The 13,483-nt window shown below is 35.5% G+C and overlaps 1 protein-coding gene across 14 annotated transcripts in view; it reads left to right on the forward strand.

Annotated features, from left to right (window-relative positions):
- GTDC1 (glycosyltransferase like domain containing 1) overlaps positions 1–9,762 on the forward strand; it is a 403,927-nt gene extending 394,165 nt beyond the window's left edge. For 13 of the 14 annotated variants that reach the window (XM_033231599.1, XM_033231600.1, XM_033231598.1 and 10 more), the window contains 3 exons: positions 1,860–1,930; positions 2,621–2,712; positions 7,534–9,762. In XM_033231599.1, the coding sequence (XP_033087490.1) occupies positions 1,860–1,930; positions 2,621–2,695 (146 nt within the window). In that variant the 3' untranslated portion in view covers positions 2,696–2,712; positions 7,534–9,762. The remainder of the gene's footprint in view (positions 1–1,859; positions 1,931–2,620; positions 2,713–7,533) is intronic. The other variant, XM_033231609.1, reaches the window with a different exon arrangement.
- Positions 9,763–13,483: the final 3,721 nt, after the last annotated feature.

The raw sequence follows: 13,483 nt of genomic DNA on the forward strand, positions 1-13,483 counted from the left end.
TAAGATATTTTAAAACATAGTCCTCATCTAAGTAATGTATATCATAACAAGTCAAAAATAGAACCAAAAGAGATGGTGGTTTTTTTCTTGATGAATTAGAAATATAACCATGACTAACATAATTTACAAATAGAAGTTGAAATCCAAAATTTGTAAATTTTTTCTTCCTAAATCAAATAATGCCATTTCTATCTTACTGTATTTTAATTAGCAGAGGTTTTTTGGAAACGGCATGGTACATATTCATATGATGACTCAAAATGTAACTTGGCCTGCAATTTTCTTTCGGGGAACAGAATACTCTAATTCAAATCCATTATTAAAAAGCAGATAACATGTGCACTCTCTGAAATGCCTATGACTTCACTCTTGATTTTATGTAATTATGAGAGAATGTTCATATGTATTTGCTTTTCGATTGGCACAGCATTTAAAAATAATGTCTTCAGATAAAGTGCCTATTTTCTTTTGGTCCATAAACAGTATCACTGGTTTATAAACTCAAAACTTTTTTAAGTGTTTTATAATACAGTCACAGTGTAGTTTATAGCTGTGCTTATAAGAATTTCTATGTGTACCCTATGTGTGTATCAAAAAAAAATAGATATTAGTTTGCATTCTGATATTAATAATTGGTAACCGAAACCTGTGCCTTCCCACTAGATTATTTTGTAACTTCTATCAGTTCTCAAGCAAAACTTTGAACTAAGTATTTTTCCAAAATTTGCAGCTCAAAGTAAATACTTTTTATTTAATTTCAGTTAACATAGGAAAATAGGGAAAACATCATTCACTTAAAAACAGCTTAAGTTTCATTTACTTGGTCACTGTAAATAAACAAGGTAAACACTAACATGACTTCAGAGTACTTTGGTTTGAAAAAAAATCTGCAGTTCAAAATAAATTTCCCCTTTGGTCAACATTTTGGATGCAATTCAAAGTTTCTCATAAAATAAACATATTTTAAAGGGTGTTTTGAATTTCACTGCATAATTTCTAGCCAACAGAAATGACAGTGGTATCTTTAAAGTTGATTATATGTCAGATCAATAGCTATTATGCAGGGCTAACACAGAAGGAAGATGCAATACCTTTCTTCTGCTTAACCGTTCTACTGTGATGTGAAGAAAAACTTCCCATAGGTGGGTCCATGGGGAAATCCTTTCACAAAGTGAAACTTCCATTTTTGTTTGTTTAATAATACAAGCATTCTTTGCTGATAAAATGGAAAGTGAGCTGCATTTTTAGTCAAGAAAGCAAAATGTTCATTAAAGTAGTCTTCATGAGAGTTTTTCAACAAAAGGGGAAAGAGTTTTACATTCTGCATAATAACAAATTGTTTTGAAGCATGAGCTTAAAATGAAAATGCCCCATTACAACAGATTGTAAATTTTTTTCTGATGCTTTTAAAAGTGCCTCAATCTTTTCTACGGCGACAGTGCTAAAGTTAAGTATTTGCTATTTTATTTAAACATTTTTGAAAAATGAACATTCTGAGCCTTTGCAGCATTATTAAGAAAAGCTGTCCATACTTTACCATGTTGTTACATGTGTTTATCTGCTGATTATAAAATGTGTTAAACAGTATTTTAAAAACAAAAAAAAAATGCAGAGCTGCGCTTTGATTAATTCAGTGAACAAAACATATGCTGTTGGTGCTGTTCTATGAAATTCATATATGATCAATAAAATCTTTTAAAAGAGCAACTTTGGCTTTTAGAATTATACTGCCGACCATGTTTTTTGTCCCAGTTAACTCTGGGCTCATTCTGTTAACTTTAGGCAAACAAAACCACTTTCTGGGTATGATGGTACTGTCTTTTTCATATATTCTTATCCTCTTTCTCAAATTTTTCTAGGTTGGAAGCTGTGTACTGTGGGTGTTACCCACTTTGTCCTAAAGATTTGGTTTATCCCGAAATATTTCCAGGTAGCTGCTTTAATGTGCATTCATCTTGATTGAGATTTAATGCTAAATTAGAAAGTTTGAAAATAAACTTAGGCAGGAGCAATTGTTTATTTGGCAAGTCAACATGTTAGTGTTAAGGAAAATTTTATGTGTTTTAATACATTAGAGTAAGCTTATATTTACCATCTGTTCTTTTAAGATAACAAAAAAGCAAGTTTTCAAATAACATTCTTCATTGTTAGCATACATATCCCATAATGATGGATTTTTATAAGCAGGTCAGTGTTGCTGCAATTGCTTACAGATTTTTTTTAATGATACACACAGAGAAAAATCAGGGACTGAAAGTCACACCAAATTATTTAAACAATTGACTAGTTAATAATATGTAACTGTTGTACGGGTACATACAGCTATAGTACCAGTTCTTTGAAAAAATTCTCATCACTAAATATATCACATATGCATTGTGTTACATTAGAATAATGTATTTTAATCACCCAAAGGAGATGTCTAAACACCACAACTACACAGTCTTATTTAGCATTAAACATCCTTGTGAGCTGAGGTAACCTTATAAAATCATGCTTAAATAATGTAAAACACGAGGCAGCACAGAGCAATATGCATTTTTAATTAGTAAAGTGACTAATATCGAGTGTGTGCTTTGAGGTTTTTGTTTCATTAAAAATGTATCTGTTTTTCCTGCAGCTGAATATCTGTATTCTACACCTGAACAGCTTTCAAAAAGGCTCCAGAATTTCTGCAAGAGACCAGATATTGTAAGAAAACATCTCTATAAGGTAGTTATTGAGAAGAGATTTACATGGTATAAATGCCATATTGAAGTACAAAGAAAAATCTTAAAAAAAAAACATTTAATTAACATACTAATGTTTAAAGGAAACATGCTAGGGAGGGATATTAGTTGTTACACTAACAAGGATTAATTAAACTGGATGCCAGTTGTATTAACCTAGGTCTTATGAAATACGTGCACTTAATGCACGGTACATGCTTTTTTTTAAAATTTATTGTTTTCTAAGATGACTGTCCTTTATATTTAGCCCCTAGAGGCTTATAAAAATGAACCTGGATTAATGTAACTCATTAGTTTAAAAGGAAGTAAAGGAAAGATTCTACAATTATACTAATGAGGATAAGCCTTTCTTCCCATCATAATGAAATCCTTAGTCCTCAAAAATTCAGGTAAATGGCATTAGTGAAGTTTGGTGTTCATTTTTGAACTACTTGAAAGGTGATTTTTAAGAATTGAATATTTCTCGTGTCCAATTTAATAAAAATGACATAAAAAATCCTCAGTTTCTTTAGAATAAGTATGTCAGTCTCATCTCTGAATGGCAAAGGGAAAATAGTGTAAACAGCATCATCATTCACTACCCTCGTTCGTTATCTTCTTTATTTGAATCAAGAATTTTACATTGTTGAAATAACAACACAAAGAGGCCCTACTAAAAGTCTAAGTAATTGAACTAGGATAAATCTGCTTTATGAGTTTTGAAGGTGGCTCTAGGCCATGAGTAATATACCTTTTTATATTCTTCGAATGTAGCATCTTCATTTTACATAAATCCAGTATAGTTTACAATCTAGCAGTTTTATAATCTAACATATTTTAATTTTCCTATGTTAATATATAACCTTCTACATGAAATACAGTTCTCTGCTTTTTTTTTTCTCCTTTCCCTATTCATAGCCTAAAATACATATTTACATAGTGATACATCAAAACATGACTTTGTTTCTACAGGAAACAGTTAAACTTCAAGAAAAAGAGAGAGAACCAAAAATGCAATTTAACACCCAATTTCAAGCTCATTATCTTTCATTGTCTATTAACTTGGCAATGGTTCAGAAGGTAGCTCATAATAGTTTAAAATGCTGACTGAACAGTTCCAGCTTCAGTATTACTCCTTGAGTCAATACTATTGTATTGTATACATGGGAAGCTCCACAGAGAAAACGGTTGTCCAAGATTTACCTCAATATTTCCTAATTTTTAAAGTTCAGTAGCAGTTTTGTTTGTATGAAATATCAGTCAAATAGTTTCGCATGTGATAGACTGTCAAAATATGCAGATAATGGAAATTGAGGAAATATAAGTATTAATACAAATGAATTTATTTTCTGTATATGACACAAAGCAATTTTCAGTGAGTTCTCTGTCAGATTATTGATTTTTTCCCTCTTTGGATGAATTTTTGGTGAAGTATTTATAAATGTGTTTCCACCATCAGAATGTATCAATTTGTAACATTGCTTAACCCTGTTATTCTGCATCTGCAAATTTTAAACATCTGCAAATTTTTAACTATTTCAAAAGTCACAGCAACAAGTTGCCTCTAGTAAGAAAAGAAAGCAGATGTCCACTTGAAATATTTTCATTCAGCTACTGCCATAACAGAGCTATAATTATTTATTTTACAAACAACTTCTGAAAAAAAGAATGGCAGCTTAGTGGTATGTTGTTAATATACCAAATTGTTCCTCACACAGCTTAAATGATAACCTATATCTTAAATGCTGTTTCATTTAGTACATGTTAGTACTTAAATGTATTTTAGTTGGTACACCATAAAAACCTGCATCTCAAAGTCTTATAAATTAGTAATTCATGCAAAAGCATTTATAAGAACTTATTTATATAATTTATTTTTAAGCATAGGCTACCATGGATCTTTCTCTTATAAATCTATAACATATTTTCACATTTGCCTTCATCCATAGTGCTTAGTGATATTGTCTAAAAATTAATTTCAAAAATTAATACATTCATCTAAAATTTTAAGTAATCAGGAGCTTTATGATACAATTATTAGGAAAAACTGGCATGTTGCAAGGTATAGAGTTAAAAGTACAGGAAGGACCACAGATTTAGTTTGTGTGTTGTTACAGGATTTAAAGCCAAAACAGAGAAGAAAAAATGCCTTCTAAACCTTTATAATAATGATACAACAAGTTATTGTAATTTTTTATCTTGTGTTTCATAAATAGACACATTTGCTTTTATAAATAGGTAACATTTGCTTTTACTAAATACTAGAGAATTCGCATTTTAGCTTTTACCTACTTTTCTTATGCAATCGGAAAGGATCTTTTGTGTGTACTGTGAAAAGAATGTTGGGAGTTATTTTTAGATTTATTTCATTGGACAGTGCTGTTTTGCTTTTATAAAACATATGCTTCTAAGATCTAAAAGGATAGAATGTCACTGAATTCTTTAATTTGTTCCTTTTACATTTTTACACCTTACTCTTTTTTTGTTGTTAAAAGTTTACATTTTAAAATCATTTCAACTTCTTATCATATAGAGTTCACTTTAGGATAGGATTTTTCATATGGATTCACACTTAGAAATTTAATGACTAGAATAAGGCTACTAACACTTGGCTTTCTTCTCACATCAGACATTATACTTTCAATATGAGTGAGAGTTTGGGGTATAACTTGAAGCAGGATTTGAAACAGAATGCTAGTAAGTGAAAAGCAGAAACAGAATTTACTTTTTTTCTTAAAGTGACTCCTTCTATCACAGAACACTTGTGTCCATGACTTCCTACCTGAAATAATTTCAGACCTGAAATGTTTAAATTCCTCATTTGCATGTACATGTGTACTCAGTCTCTTTCTCTCTTACACACACACACACACACACACACACGCCTTAGGATCGTTAGAAAAATCCAGTACATGCAAAAATTAAATGTTTCTTAATAATTTAAAAAACCTAAAACCATTTTTCTTAATTTAAGAAAATATAAAACCACTTCTGACAAAGTTGATGTCTACAGTTGAGTCATTGACTGTAAACTTGTATTGTCGAGACATGTACTTTTTCACATCAGGCAGATGCACTGGACACATACTTCTCACAGAGATAAAATAGGGAGCTCTTCGATGACTCCTAAGCCTAACTTGAACACAAATTTCTAGAAATAATCAGAAAAGAATCAGCTAAGGATTGACCCCTTAAACTAACCATAGTTCTTCCTTTCTAACCCAAGCAAGTGTAATACTGTGAAGTTGTATTTTTTTGGCCTCACTTTTATTATACTATGTGAATTTACTTATGGAAAATTCTCAACAATTATTTGAAATTAGTATTTCATACTTTTAGAGAACCCTGATCATTATATTTTTAAATGCTGTTGAAAGACATTTTATAGCTATTTCCTCATTACCAGTATTGAAATGAATATACGAGTACAAATAGGGCAGTTGTGTAAGGTAGGTATCATCCAGACTGACATAAGAGATTTTCATTCCAATCCCATTTTTCATGTATTTTTATTTATAAATTGAATGGTATTCTCTGGTTTAAAAAGAGAGAGAGATGCCATTCTTGCTTTTTGAGAGTGACTTGTAGTTTAAGATTTTTCAGGTGATAGCTCCTGATTTTTTTGTTTTCCTCTTCAAGTTCCTCAATATTGACAAAACTTTTATAATCTCCTATTGTTTGGAAGAGAGAAGAATTTTTAGAGTTCTGCCGGAAACTAATTCAAAACAATAATTAAGCTTACAATTCGCACTCATTGCCCAGAAAAGCCATTTGTAGTTATCTTGATTATGTCAAGCTATATGTACCTGAACCACAGCCAAGCTACTTTGTTTCCTTCAAGAAACTGGTCACTCTATAGTCCCCTTTTAATTTGAGCTTAAACTCTATATTTGAATAAGGTGTTGCTCACTAGTTTTAATACTGCTCCGGAGTCCTTACTTTTTCCTTAAACATGAAAACTTAAATGTTTATGATGTTCTAAGAACTTCTAGAAGCTCTCAACTGCACCAGCACAATTAAGGCAAATTCTCAGTCTCAGTCTCTCACTCTTTCTCTCTCTCCCTCCTCTACCTTTCCCTCCTTTCCCTTTCTTCTTCCCTCTCTCCCTTCCTTCCTTCTTCACCTCCTGCCTCAATTTTATTTGGTCTGGCTTTCCTTTGATTTGTCTAAATAAAATAAAAGGAAAAAGCCTTTTAGCATCACAGATATGCTTTGGCTGATTAAGATCAGTCAGAGGTTTTGTCCTTCTCTGCTACTCATTTGCAACCTGATTCTAAGTGATTTTCTTGGCTTCCATGTGATTCATCTGTAAACCTGGAAGAATATATTTTTTAAATATCAATTTACCCTGAGGTACTGCTATTATGAAATAATGAATATAAACCTGTTATAAATATGAAGCACTTTTTAAATTTCACATAATATTAATGGCATTTTTCATTGTGTCTTCATCAATTAAAAGTAAAATTCACAGCAAAAACTTGTATGTACAGTGTTATGTGTCTTGTGTTTATATAAAAATTGGATGATGAACTTCCAATGGCTCTCATTCATAACATAAACCAAGGAATATGTGTGCAGCAGAATATACCCATTTGCAAAAAACAGTAGCCTTCTTCTCTGGTTGGAAATACAACACCTTAAACCAATCAGAAACTGAGATTTCCTGAGGTGATGAAACTCAAGAACCATTTACTTGGTGGCTTTTTGAAATGTAATTGACGTAAGTGATGCAAATTTGCAATATAAATTTTCAGCATACTTTCATCTTTTAGTCATTAATGCTCTTCACTTCTTTCTCTTCTCTCCCTCCTCCTCGTTGCAGGGTGAAATCGCTCCGTTTTCTTGGGCAGCCCTACATGGTAAATTCAGGTCTCTGCTTACAACAGAACCTAGGGAAGATTTGTGACAGATGGGGCTAAGTCACAAACTTGCAGCCTAAGGCAGAATCTGAAGAACTTTCCAGAGTGTGCCCATATTTACCTGATCAGAGAGAAAAGAAAATCTGCAGAGGAAGCTGAGCCTGGCTGCTTGTCATAGCTGACACAGAGCCATCTGCCACAAACCTGTGGCGGCTTCAGATCTCCAATCCCTGCCACCACCCCAACTCAAATTAAATACAGATTCCTAGAGACGTTATGATGGTTACACATGTCCTCGGCATCACATGTAGGAGACTGTTCAAAAAAAATATGTGGCCTGTTGTATAACCGCACTCATGTATCCCATATGTGGTGCCACATTGAATTTCCGGTTGAATCCGTTTTTATCCTTTGTACTGGATGACATGGTGCCTGAATTCTTTCTTTTCGCCGACACGATGGCAGCCAAACTGCAGCTTCAAACGCTTACACTTGGCTGGGTTTCTACCTAGGTTGCCAGGTTATCATCGGAGCCTTCTTGTGTCCTCAAAGGGCCACGAGGCCTGAAAGGAGGATCAGAATGCTTGGGGACTAATTGGGCAGCCATCGCAGAATTGTTTGTGGGCAAAGGGCTGCTTTAGCACTTTTCTTTTAGCAAATTAATGACTCTCAGGCACAGGGGTTTTTAAGTGAAGGTATTAATAAGAGGTCTGGCAGGTATTCCCATGATTCACAGAGTTACATTTGCATTTAATTAATCTTAAAGAAAGTTGCAAGATAAACAGCTGTAATTCGGACAAATATGACAAACACAGTGAAACCATCTAGCCCATAAAATGAACACTGACATACTTGTTTTAATTTTTTTTCCCAGTGTAAAAATAGAGAAATCAAAATACTCCTAACAAAACCAGTAATTTTGATAGAAATATTGCTCCAAAATACTTGCATCCACCTACAAATATAACCTTTTCAAGATAAATCGCTTATGATTCCAATAGTCAAACTGCTGTGCTTGTTGATGTAAAGATGTTTTGAATAGCTAGATGGTAAAATAAATTTTTAATAAAGTACCCACTGCAATTTTTAATTAGCATATTCATTTATGTATAGATGTATATACATCTACCTATATGTTTCTCACGGAACGTTTTCCTTGTGACAGAGACAACGAATACAATTGTTTCCTTTCCGGATGAACAAGGATCTGTTTTGCAAATGTTTGTAAGATATTATGACATTTCCAAGATTTTCTTTGCATTCTGGAAAGCAGGAGGTAAACATTTGTAGTCATTAAGGTAAAGTCTGTTGATAAACCATCTTCTGTTTACTGACAGGTAAATTGTAACTTTCCCAGCTTTTGAAATGAGTAACTTCTATACACCACAGAGTGAGGCACAGCCAGGGAAAGGTGGCGTGACAAGGGGCAAGCCAGGCTCTCTAGCTTCTGGAAGGATCGAGTGGCCTAGCAGGCATCTAAGATGGAGAAAGCAATGATTCAGAAGGCCAGTAGGGCCCATTTGACAGGTAGCAAAATCGAAAGCACGAAACAGATCAAGGTTAGGGAGCCAGACAAAGCCCTTGGGAGAGAGGCAGTATTACAGATCAAAGAAAGCAGGATTTCGGAGTCTATGAGGCCTGGGAATTTAAAAGCAGGAAGAGTAAGAAGCAGAAACAACAAGCTCCATCTGAACAGACAACTCTCTCCAACATTTATGAGACCCACAGTGTGTGATGGGCCACCGTAGCACTGGCTTCTAGACTCTCTTACAGGGAAGCCAGTGAACAAATTACTTCCTCACCCAGAAAACAAAGAGCTCAAGAACTATTTTGGAAGTTCCTTCCAGTCTAAGGCTATGGAACTCAGAATCTAGCAGGTGTGCTCCTTTGGAGAGCAAAACTGAAGATATAAATATTAATAATAAATTCTTTGCCACTTCTCATGGGCAAGGTTATACTTTATGCCACCTACAGAGATAAACCAGATGAGTCAGTTGGCTTCTGTCAGGTGCTGTGTCACATACGACATCTTCTCAAAATAATATTTTCCCACAGTCAGGAAATCGTGCTTCGTTTACTGTGTTTTTCTATCCTGAAAATAAATGGGCTTACACTTTATAGTGGCTAAGATATTCTACACACAACTAGTACCCATATATGTTTTCTCACTAATTGATAGAAAAAAAAAAAAAGCATTAAACACTTTTCAGAGAGTACATCTGAAACATTTATGTGTTTTCCTGATTTAGGCAAATATAATATTGAAAGTTACCTGTATGTGGGCATTTTTTCTACACTCATAAACACAAATAAAATTTTGCCATTAGCTGTGGCCAACATTCCTTCCAGGATAAAAACTTACATTAGGCTGGGTGCGGTGGCTCACGCCTGTAATCTCAGCACTTTTGGAGGCCAAGACGGGTGGATCATGAGGTCAGGAAATTGAGACCATCTTAACTAACATGGTAAAACCCCATCTCTACTAAAAATACAAAAAATTAGCCGGGCTTGGTGGCGGACACCTGTAGTCCCAGCTACTTGGGAGGCTGAGGCAGGAGAATGGCATGAGCCTGGGAGGCAGAGCTTGCAGTGTGCTGAGATTGTGCCACTGAACTCCAGCCTGGGCTCCATCTAAAAAATTCATTAATTAATTTAAAAAATAAAAAAAAACTTACATTAAATGTGTCACTTATTTGCGTGATGCTGAGATTTGGAGTTTAAAAAAACAAAACTTATAAAGACTGTAATGTCAGAGTTGCTATTAGTTCACAAAAGCAATAAAAAGTTTTTTAAATGTGTAATTCTTAACATTTAAAAAGATGTAGGAGGCCGGGCGCGGTGGCTCAAGCCTGTAATCCCAGCACTTTGGGAGGCCGAGACGGGCGGATCACGAGGTCAGGAGATCGAGACCATCCTGGCTAACATGGTGAAACCCCGTCTCTACTGAAAATACAAAAACTAGCCGGGTGAGGTGGCGGGTGCCTGTAGTCCCAGCTACTCGGGAGGCTGAGGCAGGAGAATGGCGTAAACCCGGGAGGTGGAGCTTGCAGTGAGCTGAGATCCGGCCACTGCACTACAGTCCAGGCGACAGAGCGAGACTCCGCCTCAAAAAAAAAAAAAAAAAAAAGATGTAGGAGTGTATGTGTGCGCTCACACATGGTTCTCAACACCCATGACCTAGTGGAATGGAGTGTTATTAAATAAGTTAATCAGTATTTTGCTGAAATCTCAGCAGATAGTTGGTACTACAAGTTAACTCATTAATTCAGTTTCCCTTATCAACCACCCCCATCATTTATTGTTTTGAGTATGTTTTATGGAAAACTTAATCTTTTCTTTTTTTTTTTGACACTCGATTGTTTTTTCTTTTAAAATAAAACCAATTTTAATTTTAAATATCTTTAAAAGTCCATCCATTGTCAAGACTTTGACACAGTGTCTTGAAATACAGCTTGCCATAAACTTAATCTGTGTTTCTGACTAGGTGTTTCTATAACAAATACCAGGGCACCTGGTTCTTAACCTTCTCGTTTATACTGTGTTGATCAGAAATAGATGCAAATACCTTTTTAAAAATGCTCCTGGTTTAATAAGCATCCTTCAAATACAGTTAAGTTTAAATGCCCTGCTCCTGTTCTCAGTCCTTCAGACATCAGTATGGCAGCAGAATCCACAAGTCAATGGAAACTCTTAGCCATAGAGGGCTGCATAGATTAATTCCAACACCTTGAAATGCATCTGGAAGCAAAGATTTCATTTTATGTTGAAGGTGTTAATTATATTTGATATTTTTAAAAGTAAAATCTGTTTTTAAGAAAGCATCTGCTACCCAGAAATATTATGAGCCACAAAAGAAATTTCACTTAAGTCTCAAGATACTTTCTGTGGATGATACAATCAGTTTTCAAATGATAGTCCATGCTATCTTTTAATGCAGACATACAGTTGTGGGTCTTATTCTTCTATTGACTATTGACCCAACTGCCTTTCTTTTTCAGTGGAAAATTTGGGACTATTTAATATTAGATCTTATGTTTAACAATGAAGAGAGTATATTATAAACCAGTGACTTGAACATGTTTAATTTTAAAATTTGAATTGCAATACAGACTACTAATGCTCCTATCCTATGCCCTCTCTTCAAAGCTATTCATTAAAATGTAACTGGGGAAGTTTGAAAAACTTGCGAACAATTCTACATGCTGCTCAAAGATACAGACGTGTGATTAAAGAACAGTATTACAGAAAACCTGGGCATTAACCAAACTTACAATAATGGTTATGTCAGAGGGGCCATGGTAGAGAAAAAAAGGACATAAAAGTAGGGAGAGGTGCATTCGTTGCATGATGAGCGGTCTGTTTCTTAAGCTGGGTCATGATATACAAAGGCTTCTTGCCACTCTTTATGACTTTTCATGCATCTTCAGTGTATTTATTGCATATACCTTTTGATAGGAGATATAAATACTTTGGGAAGCATGTTACTAGTTTTACTATCAGGCTGTCCTTAACATTTCTTAGTTTCCTCAACTATTGATTGAGTCAGAAAACCGCTTCCCTCAGAAAGTGATAGAAACTACTCTACTCCCAATGTTGCTTGAGAAGACTTTCCTCTGCTTAACAGGAGCCAGGGACTTCACCTCAACCTTCATGCTGTGGAGAAAGTCAGACTTAACTGGCCACAGGTTCCTGTTTCTTGGGGCTGCTGATTGCCATCTCTAACAGTCGCCTGTGGCAAACACAAGATGGAAAACTGTAGCTCTAAAACTCCCTTCTGAAGGTAAGGAAAGGAAGATGAAGGCAGATGTTAAATGAGCCCAGTCTTTTTCATCTCAAAAAATTCAGAACTGCCTATTAAGAGCACGAGAGCTCTCTGAGCTCCCAACCACACTACCCACTCCCTGTAGTGTTGCCTCTCCCCTTTCCTCTTCAGGACGCAGGAGGGAATCGTGGTCTCTGTGCTTTCATTGCAATCTATCCCGGGGGAAGAGTTCTCCCTGGTATCTGTGGGATGCCCTCACTGCATGTGAGGCACAAATGGCTCCAGGGACCAGGATCCCCACTCACTCTGCAGTCCATTTTTCTAAATTGGAATTTGGGATCAGTTTCTTCAGGTGTCCCGCCATCATCTGTCAGTATCTGAGTTATTCCTTATCCACTCCCAACCCCAAGGAGAGGATCCTAATTGTTTTTATAAACTGCTAGAAGGAATTGACGATTCTTGGAAGATAATTTTAAATGGTTATATTACTTTCCTGTTAGTTACTGCATTTAAATAGCAGACCTAAGGTGGGGTGCGAGAAGATGTGACTCCTAGGAATACTGGTATGACCTTTCTCAAGCAATCTGAAGTTCTTTAGATCTGAAAATTTAATGTCTTCAATATCATTTCACAGATGAGAAAATTAAGGCACATATAGTGACATATTTAGGAGCTGAAGTGTGTTACAGAAAAAAAGGTTTTTTTTGTATAAGCCTTTCCCTACATTGGATGTTGTCATTGTCACTTATGTGCCTTTCAGGAAGCACCAAGTGCAGTGTGCATGACTCAGTTGGACCTCTAGTTCCTTTCTGTTTCTGTCTCCAGCTGGCAGGAGACAGCAAAGGACAGTGGAGGTGGTTATTTTGTGGCCCACTTTTCTGCCGTTAAAAGGGACACAAGAGACCATGTAGTATGGCCAATTTTTTGTTTGAGAGGGAGTCTCGCTCCGTCTCCCAGGCTACAGTGCAGTGGCGCCATCTCAGCTCACTGCAAGCTCCACCTCCCAGGTTCACGTCATTCTCCTGCCTCAGCCTCCCGAGTAGCTGGGACTAAGCCACCCGCCAGCATGCTCGGCTAATTTTTTTGTATTTTTAGTAGAGATGGGGTTTCACTGTGTTAGCCAGGATGGTCTAGATCTCCTGACCTCAAGA

The sequence above is a fragment of the Trachypithecus francoisi genome, unplaced genomic scaffold (assembly GCF_009764315.1).
Source record: "Trachypithecus francoisi isolate TF-2019V2 unplaced genomic scaffold, Tfra_2.0 Lachesis_group13, whole genome shotgun sequence".
NCBI lineage: Eukaryota > Metazoa > Chordata > Mammalia > Primates > Cercopithecidae > Trachypithecus > Trachypithecus francoisi.